This window comes from Nerophis ophidion, linkage group LG08 (genome assembly GCF_033978795.1).
Source record: "Nerophis ophidion isolate RoL-2023_Sa linkage group LG08, RoL_Noph_v1.0, whole genome shotgun sequence".
NCBI classification, from domain to species: Eukaryota; Metazoa; Chordata; class Actinopteri; order Syngnathiformes; family Syngnathidae; genus Nerophis; species Nerophis ophidion.
The window spans coordinates 13,053,435-13,063,328 of record NC_084618.1 but is presented as its reverse complement, the minus strand read 5'-3'; the positions used below and the strand labels follow the sequence as shown (position 1 = coordinate 13,063,328).

Here is a 9,894-nt window from a genome sequence, read left to right as displayed (position 1 = left end):
CGCATTAATGGTAAGAAGTAGTTTATTTTTTTTGTTGTTTAGCTTCAGAATGTTATTAAAAAGAATAAGACACTTAAAAATGTTGGACTTTCTTAAAAATGCACGCATTTAGTTGTATTCAGTCTTTAAAAAATATATTTTATGGCTCTCACGGAAATACTTTTAAAAATATTTGGCTTGTATGGCTCTCCCCGCCAAAAAGGTTCCCAACCCCTGGATTAGGGGATACTTGAATTTAAAAAAAAAGGCTTCACGGTGGCAGAGGGGTTAGTGCGTCTGCCTCACAATACGAAGGTCCTGCAGTCCTGGGTTCAAATCCAGGCTCGGGATCTTTCTGTGTGGAGTTTGCATGTTCTCCCCGTGAATGCGTGGGTTCCCTCCGGGTACTCCGGCTTCCTCCCACTTCCAAAGACATGCACCTGGGGATAGGTTGATTGGCAACACTAAATTGGCCCTAGTGTGTGAAAGTGAGTGTGAATGTTGTCTGTCTATCTGTGTTGGCCCTGCGATGAGGTGGCGACTTGTCCAGGGTGTACCCCGCCTTCCGCCCGATTGTAGCTGAGATAGGCGCCAGCGCCCCCCGCGACCCCGAAAGGGAATAAGCGGTAGAAAATGGATGGATGGATCACTGAAAAAAGTTTGAGAACCACTGACTTATAGCATATAATCAGAAAAGTTTTTATTCCTATTGTTTAAGAACGGGTTCACAAACTAGGAATTTTACTTGGCGCAATCGTGCAACATAAAAGACATAACAAAGAATAGAATAACATGAGCTGTAATTGTTAATATAGGAATATTCTACTGCTGTTAAGCAAACTATGAAAAACAAAACACGCCAATACAAGTGTCCTTTATCATAGGTACCTGTATGGAAAAAAAAATAGTAAAAATCAGTGGCATTAAGTGAGGTAAGATGAATTAAATGCATTGCTCCTGCCAAATGAATTGCACTGAGTGGAGCGGATCACCACTCCAAGATGGCGGGCCCAAATCTCGTTAGCGCTCCATGCTGTGTACCCTTATAACATGTCTATGGCTAGCATCCAAGCTAACTGTGCTGATATCGAACGGCGGCACTTACAAGGAACGCCGGCGAGCTCCGTGTTGGAATATTCCGGTGCTCCACCTCCGAAGAGACCGCCAAAACCACCTTTAAGTCCCCCGGAGCTTTGAGAGTTGTTGTCCATGTCTGAGCGGGGAAAAAAAGGCCCCAACAGAGCTCGTCCGTCCCGAGCTAAGATGCTATGATGTAACTCTTAGTGACCGCAGCTAAGACACTCACACACAAAGCCGCCAAGTTGACCAAAACCTGTTATGGTTGACCTTTTGAGTTTGTTTTTAACCTAAAGTGTAATTTATCAAGAAAAGCTGCATTTCTCGCCGGTTAACGGAGGAAGATGTTTTGTCATGTACCTGACCTCCAGCGAGCACGCTCTGCCGTAAAGCAGTGCGGTTCCTGCTGTCGCAATGACGTGACGTAACAGTCACGTCAATGTCAAGACGCGGGGAGAGATAAAAAAAATAAAATAAGCTGTGTTCCAAATTTAAGTTGTTTGATGAATCTGAATAAGCCTACGGCTTTGCATTTTGTTTATTATATATATATATTTTTTTGTATTCTATTTGTATTATTTTGAACTTACAACCCCCTGGCGCTGTTTTGTACTGTTTTCATAATGTTTTATAATGTTTTATATTGTTGTTTGACTTACTGTTTGTAATTGTTGAAATTTATAAATAAACCTTTAAAAAAAAAAAAAAAAAAAATTAAAAAAAAAAAAATAATAATAATAATAAAATAAACAAACAATTCGCTTCATCCTGGACAAGGCCTACTGAAATGAAATGTTTTTATTTAAACGGGGATAGCAGGTCCATTCTGTGTGTCCTACTTGATCATTTCGCGATATTGCCATATTTTTGCTGAAAGGATTTAGTAGAGAACATCGACGACAAAGTTTGCAACTTTTGGTCGCTAATAAAAAAAGCCTTGCCTTTACCGGAAGTAGCAGACGGTGTGAGCTAGTCTCCTCACATCCACACATTGTTTATAATGTGAGCCTCCAGCAGCAAGAGCTATTCGGACCGAGAAAGCGACAATTTCCCCATTAATTAGAGCGAGGATGAAAGATTCGTGGATGAGGAAATCTAGAGTGAAGGACTAAAAAAAAAAAATTGACGGCTCCGGGCGGGGCTTCACGTTGGCAGAGGGGTTAGTGCGTCTGCCTCACAATACGAAGTTCCTGCAGTCCTGTGTTCAAATCCAGGCTAGGGATCTTTCTGTGTGGAGTTTGCATGTTCTCCCCGTGAATGCGTGGGTTCCCTACGGGTACTCCGGCTTCCTCCCACTTCCAAAGACATGCACCTGGGGATAGGTTGATTGGCAACACTAAATTGGCCCTAGTGTGTGAATGTGAGTGTGAATGTTGTCTGTCTATCTGTGTTGGCCCTGCGATGAGGTGGCGACTTGTCCAGGGTGTACCCCGCCTTCCGCCCGATTGTAGCTGAGATAGGCGCCAGCGCCCCCCGCAACCCCAAAAGGGAATAAGGGGTAGAAAATGGATGGGATGGGATGGGCTCCGGGCGGCGGCAGTGGCAGCGTTTCAAATGTAATTAGACACATTTACTAGGATAATTCTGGAAAATCCCTTATCTGCTTGTTTTGTTAATAGTATTTTAGTGAGATTAGATGACTAAAGACATACCTGAAAGTCGGATGGCTGCGGTGAACGCCAGTGTCTCAGAGAGAAGCCGATGAGGAGCCAAGATCACAGCTGCCTTTTTGACAGCTACAGGAAAAGGTCCCATAATCCACTCAAGTCTTCGGTGAGAGCCGACAATTTTCCCATCCAAAAACTTGCTGGTTGACGTAGAGAAACATGATCGCTTGACCGCTCTGTGTTAAAGCTTCACAACAAACAAAGAAACACCGGCTGTGTCTCGGTTGCTAAAGACAGCTGCAATCCACCGCTTTCCACCAACAGCATTCTTCTTTGACGTCTCCATTATTAATTGAACAAATTGCAAAAGATTCAGCAACACAGATGTTCAAATTACTGTGTAATTATGGGATGAAAAGAGATGACTTTTAGCCGTGAATGGTGCTGGGCTAATATGTCCCCTCCAACTAATAACGTCACAAACACGCATCATCATACGCGTCATCATTCCGTGACGTTTTCAACAAGAAACTCCGCAGGAAATTTAAAATTGCAATTTAGTAAACTAAAAAGGCCGTATTGGCATGTGTTGCAATGTTAATATTTCATCATTGATGTATAAACTATCAGACTGCGTGGTCGCTAGTAGTGGCTTTCAGTAGGCCTTTAAAGAAGTGATTTTTGGTTTCACACTGTATGAACAAAAATTTGAAAAGGAATTATACATTTGAAACCTCATTATTCTATTGTCTAAGTTTTACATTCATAAATGTAAGTTTCTCAATACCCGACCTGTCTTTTGTGCCTTTAAAAAAGATTTTCAACTTCACTTTAAAACGCTACCTCCAACAACAAAAAAGCTGTGAAAACGATGATGCCATCCAGCCATCCATCATCTTCCGCTTATCCGAGGTCGGGTCGCGGGGGCAGCAGCATAAGCAGGGAAACCCAGACTTCCCTCTCCCCAGCCACTTTATCTAGCTCTTCCCGGGGGATCCCGAGGCGTTCCAAGGGCAGCCGGGAGACATAGTCTTCCCAACGTGTCCTGGGTCTTCCCCGTGGCCTCCTACCGGTTGGACGTGCCCTAAACAGCTCCCTAGGGAGGCGTTTGGGTGGCATCCTGACCAGATGCCCGAACCACCTCATCTGGCTCCTCTCGATGTGGAGGAGCAGCGGCTTTATTTTGAGTTCCTCCCGGATGGCAGAGCTTCTCACCCTATCTCTAAGGGAGAGCCCCGCCACACGTCGGAGGAAACTCATTTGGGCCGCTTGTACCCGTGGTCTTATCCTTTCGGTCATGACCCAAAGCTCATGACCATAGGTGAGGATGGGAATGTAGATCGACCGGTAAATTAAGAGCTTTGCCTTCCGGCTCAGCTCCTTCTTCACCACAACGGATCGGTACAACGTCCGCATTACTGAAGACGCCGCACCGATCCACCTGTCGATCTCACGATCCACTCTTCCCTCACCGGAGAACAAGACTCATAGGTACTTGAACTCCTCCACTTGGGGCAGGGTCTCCTCCCCAACCCGGAGATGGCATTCCACCCTTTTCCGGGCGAGAACCATGGACTCGGACTTGGAGGTGCTGATTCTCATTCCGGTCGCTTCACACTCGGCTGCAAACCGATCCAGTGAGAGCTGAAGATCCCGGTCAGATGAAACCATCAGGACCACATCATCCGCAAAAAGCAGAGACCTAATCCTGCGGTCACCAAACCGTAACCCTTCAACGCCTTGGCTGCGCCTATAAATTCTGTCCATAAAAGTTATGAACAGAATGGGTGACAAAGGACAGCCTTGGTGGAGTCCAACCCTCACTGGAAATGTGTTCGACTTACTGCCGGCAATGCGGACTAAGCTCTGGCACTGATCATACAGGGAGCGGACCGCCACAATAAGACAGTCCGATACCCCATACTCTCTGAGCACTCCCCACAGGACTTCCCGAGGGACACGGTCGAATGCCTTCTCCAAGTCCACAAAGCACATGTAGACTGGTTGGGCAAACTCCCATGCACCCTCAAGAACCCTGCCGAGAGTACAGAGCTGGTCCACAGTTCCACGACCAGGACGAAAACCACACGGTTCCTCCTGAATCCGAGGTTCGACTATCCGGCGTAGCCTCCTCTCCAGTACACCTGAATAAACCTTACCAGGAAGGCTAAGTAGTGTAATCCCACGATAGTTGGAACACACCCTCCGGTCCCCCTTCTTAAAGAGAGGAACCACCACCCCGGTCTGCCAATCCAGAGGTACCGCCCCCGATGTCCACGCGATGCTGCAGAGTCTTGTCAACCAAGACAGCCCCACAGCATCCAGAGCCTTAAGGAACTCCGGGCGGATCTCATCCACCCCCGGGGCCTTGCCACCGAGGAGCTTTTTAACTACCTCAGCAACCTCAGCCCCAGAAATAGGAGAGTCCACCACAGATTCCCCGGGCATTGCTTCCTGGTGGGGCGGTATAGCTCGGTTGGTAGAGTGGCCGTGCCAGCAACTTGGGGGTTGCAGGTTCGATTCCCACTTCCGCCACCCTAGTCACTGCCGTTGTGTCCTTGGGCAAGACACTTTACCCACCTGCTCCCAGTGCCACCCACACTGGTTTAAATGTAACTTAGATATTGGGTTTCACTATGTAAAGCGCTTTGAGTCACTAGAGAAAAGCGCTATATAAATATAGATCACTTCACTTCCTTATAAGAAGACGTGTTGGTGGTATTATATATATATTTTTTTATATTCTATTTTTGTTACTTTGAATTTGCAACCTCCTGGCGCTGTTTTGTACTGTTTTTATAATGTTTTGTAATGTTTTAGACTGTTGTGGAACTATTTTGATTATTGTTTCTCTTCTGCTTGTTAATGTTGAAATTTATAAATACACATTTATATATATATATATATATAAAAAACAACCAAGGTGTTTACTTTAGTTTAGTCTGCTTTATTATTTCTTCTGTGTTTGATTGATTTATTGAAACTTTTAATAGTAGATTGCACAGTTAAGTACATATTCTGTACAATTGACCACTAAATGGTAACACCCGAATAAGTTTTTCAACTTGTTTAAATCACGTAAATCAATTAATTGTACAAAATTTAAGTAAAATGCCTGCTTCAAATGTAAATTTAAGCTTGAAATTTGTTTTTTCAACACAATTGGAAGCAAATGTGATTTTAAAATGATCAGTGATCAGAAAGGGGGGAAAAATAAATTAAAGACCAACGTTTTTCTCATATCCCCATACCGGAAGTAGAAGTTGCCATTTAAAGACAAGACCGCGAACTGTTCCATAGGAAAAATGAATGTTGCAGCTTGCGTTTACATACAAAAGTATATTTATATACACATATATGTAACCTATTTTTATGGACTTGCCTCTTTATGATGTTAAGTTCCCGTTATAAGCTGTTATACAGTATGTGACGTCAGCTCTTATTTTGAAGGCGCTAAGAGCGGAAGTGGTGACAAGTTGTGGCGGAAATAGCGACTTTTTATGAAATGTAATTTATGAAATACATACAGGTGCTGTTCATATTATTAGAATATCATGAAAAAGTTGATTTATTTCCGTAATTATATTCAAAACGTGAAACTTACATATTATATCAATTCATTACACACATAGTGATATATTTGAAATGTTAATTTCTTTAAATTTTGATGATTAGTACTGACAATTACTGAAAATCCCAAATCCAGTATCTCAGAAAATTAAAATATTAGTTACGACTAGTACCAAAAAATATTTTTTAGAAATGTGGGCCAACTGAAAAGTATGAACATGGAAAGTTTCAGCATGTACGGCAATCAATACTTAGTTGCAGCTCCTTTTGCCTGAATTGCTGCAGCAATACGGCGTGGCATAGAGTCCACGAGTCTGTTGCACTCCTCAGGTGTTATGAGAGCCCAGCTTGCTTTAATAGTAGCCTTCAGCTCTTCAGCATTGTTGGGACCGGCATCTCGCATCTTCCACTTCACAATACCCCATAGCTTTTCTATGGGGTTAAGGTCAGGTGAGTTTGCAGGCCAATCAAGAACAGGGATGCCATGGTCCTTAAACCAGGTACTGGTAGATTTGGCACTGTGTGCAGGTGTGAAGTCATGTTGGAAAATGAAATCTTCACCTCCATAAAATTGGTCAGCGGCAGGCAGCATAAAGTGTTCTAAAACTTCCTGGTAGACTGCTGCATTGACCCTAGACCCAGGCGAGACGCTTTTGACGTTGTCTCTTATTCAAGAGTGGCTTTACACAAGGAATGCGACAGCTGAAGCCCATATCTTGCATACGTCGGTGCGTGGTGGTTCTTGAAGCACTGACTCCAGCTGCAGTCCACTCTTTGTGGCTCTCCCCCACATTTTTGAATCGGTTTTGTTTGACAATCCTCTCCAGGGCGCGGTTATCCCTCTTGCTTGTACATTTTTTTCTACCACATTTTTGTCTTCCCTTCGCCTCTCTGTTAATGTGCTTGGACACAGAGCTCTGGGAACATCAAACCTTTTTGGCAATGACCTTTTGTGTCTTGCCCTCCTTCTTTAAAGTATCAATGGTCTTCTTTTGGACAGTTGTCAAGTCAGCAGTCTTCCCCATGATTGTGTGTCATACAGAATCAAAATGAGAGACCATTTAAAGTTGAGTTAGTTAGCTAATTAGAGTGTGGCACCAGGTGTCTTCAATATCTGACCTTTTCACCATATTCTAATTTTCTGAGATGTTGAATTTAGGGTTTTCATTGGTTGTCAGCTATAATCATCTCCTTTTTGGGAAAAAAACACTTGAAATGTATCAGTCTGTTTGGAATGAATGTAAACATTCTACAAGTTTGACTTTCTAAATGGAATTAATGAAATAAATAAACTTTTTCATGATATACTAATAATATGACCAGCACCTGTACATTGCTCTCAACACTGAAAAAAAGAATGCTTGTCTTTGCAATATTTTTTGTATTGCAAAATGAAATTCCAAATAAATTAATAGTTGTTGTTTTTTCAATTGCCACTGACATCATCATATTCGAAAAGGGAATCTGTGGATAAAAAATACCAATATTCAAAATAAAAAGAATACTAATATTTATAATAATAATTATAACAGTAATAACATAATACAAAATGTTCTACGTAAATGTCGATTTATGAAAGTAAAACCTACACTTTCTACTTGGCTTAATGGTTTAACATGATCAATTAAATCTTGGGAAATGATTAAATGTACATAAGCCCTTAAATTGATATCTTTATTGGAGGAATGTCAATTAATTTAGACTACCCTTCTTTTGTCATTTTGAATATCTTTTTCTATATTTTATTATCTATTGTTATTTTTACATTCCATTTGTATTTGCTTTCATTTTCTTTCCGTTCAATATGTTGTGAAAGACAGTATTTGCTCAACCTGATGGATGTTTGATGATGATGAAATATGTTGAAAGTGCCTGGATTTTTTTTTTTGTGTACATTAAGAATATATGTTTGTATGTGTACATTGTTCAATAAAAATAAAAAATAAACCTGTAGGTGATCACAAACATGTGATTCATAGTTTGCACGTTGGGAGGCAGCAGAGAGTCGAGGAGAAACGAGCACCAGAAGAAAAGGTCAAACATGTTGGGGTGAGGCTTCTTCTGCACCATTCCAGTTCAACTCCATCCATTCATTTCCTACCGCTTGTCCCTTTTGGGGACAGACACAGGGGGTGCTGGAGCCTATCTCAGCTGGATTCCACGCATTGATGAAGAGAAGTAGTGTTATATGCCAGTCGAGTGCACACTTTTCCCATGATGCATCAGCAAGTGCACTTTTTAAAATGCGCCACCATCAGTGTGCATAATTTCTCGCATGAATTGGATTCTGCCATTGAGTAAGTTCCAATGTGTGTGTTCTAGCAAGTCTTACTTAATGGGGACATCGCTCTGTTTACACAGTCAGGGGACTTCTGACGGTATGGGGACCAAAAAAAAAAAAACAGGTCCCCGAAAGGAAAACCTTTTTTAAATTATAATCAGGCTTGATTACTGCAACACTCTTCTCGTCAGGGTCCCCATAAAGAGCGTCAAAAAGCTCCAGTGCATCCAAAACAGCGCGGCCAGGATCCTGACCGGAGTGCGTGAGCGTGATCATATCACACCCATCCTCAAATCACTCCGCTGGCTCCCTATTGCATCCCCGACCCAATTCAAGATGAACCTGCTGACTCATCAATGCATCTACGGCGACGCCCCCTCCTACCTCAAGGACCTAGTTTCCCCTCAACCTCCTACCCGCAACCTCCGCTCCTCGAACACTGACTTCCTCGAACCCATCAGGACAAACTTACAATCAATGGGTCGCCGGGCTTTCTGCTTGACTGCACCCGGACTCTGGAACGCTCTCCCCGACCGTCTTAGAGGACCACGGTCCGTCGACAGTTTTGAGAAGGGACTAAAAACCCACCTTTTTAGCACAGCTTTTATCAAATTTATCTGCCTTCTTGTTTTTAAATACACTACTTGCCTATCTGTTTTATCCAGTGCTTTCATGCTTTTATTTCTATCTTTATCTATGTTTCTGTTTTATCTAAAGCTTATCTAGTGTATGTCATGTTTTCATCTCTATTTTATTTTTTTTAAATTATACATTCAAACTTTCTATTTTTTTTATATTTTCCCTAGAGTGGGTTGGGGGGTTGCCCACATATGCGGTCCTCTCCAAGGTTTCTCACAGTCATTCCTATCGTCGTCCCACTGGAGTGAGTTTTTCCTTGGATGCCATTGTGGCTTGTGCAGCCCTTTGAGACACTTGTGATGTAGGGCTATGTACATAAACATTGATTGATTGATTGACTTTGTAGCACTTTGAGATTTTAACAAATGTAAAGTGCGTTACAAATGTAATTCATCATTTATTACTATCATTATTAGATCCTTTCTGAAGATGCATAAGTGATTTTTTAGCTTTGGCCCGTAAACCATGTTTACTGGTTAGTTTGAGCGTGAGACATTTTCACAGCAGCCCCTTCACCGGTACTGCACTTGCTGCTCTGCTCACACTTCTTCCGTGTATCGTTAATCACTTCCACCTGTCCTATAAGAGGACAGCTGTGGTGCTGTATTCCAAGGACCATGTCATATTTAATTTGAACTTTTTTTTTTTTTTAAATGGTCCTCAGAAGTCCAGTACAAATGTGTGTGAATTATGCAAAATGATTTAAATTTGGTCCCCATGAACCATATTAACTCTTTTTCC

The 9,894-nt window shown here is 42.3% G+C and overlaps 1 protein-coding gene across 2 annotated transcripts in view; it reads right to left on the bottom strand.

Moving 5' to 3' along the window:
- Positions 1-1,486, bottom strand: part of timm23a (translocase of inner mitochondrial membrane 23 homolog a (yeast)) — an 18,169-nt gene extending 16,683 nt beyond the window's left edge. Inside the window, exon 1 of one of the 2 annotated variants that reach the window (XM_061907716.1) lies at positions 1,417-1,486. Coding sequence is in view for 1 of the 2 variants with exons in the window: in XM_061907714.1 (XP_061763698.1) it covers positions 1,085-1,190 (106 nt within the window). In the remaining variant the exon portion in view is untranslated. Of the gene's footprint in view, positions 1-1,084 lie in introns of both variants that reach the window. The other variant, XM_061907714.1, reaches the window with a different exon arrangement.
- Positions 1,487-9,894: the final 8,408 nt, after the last annotated feature.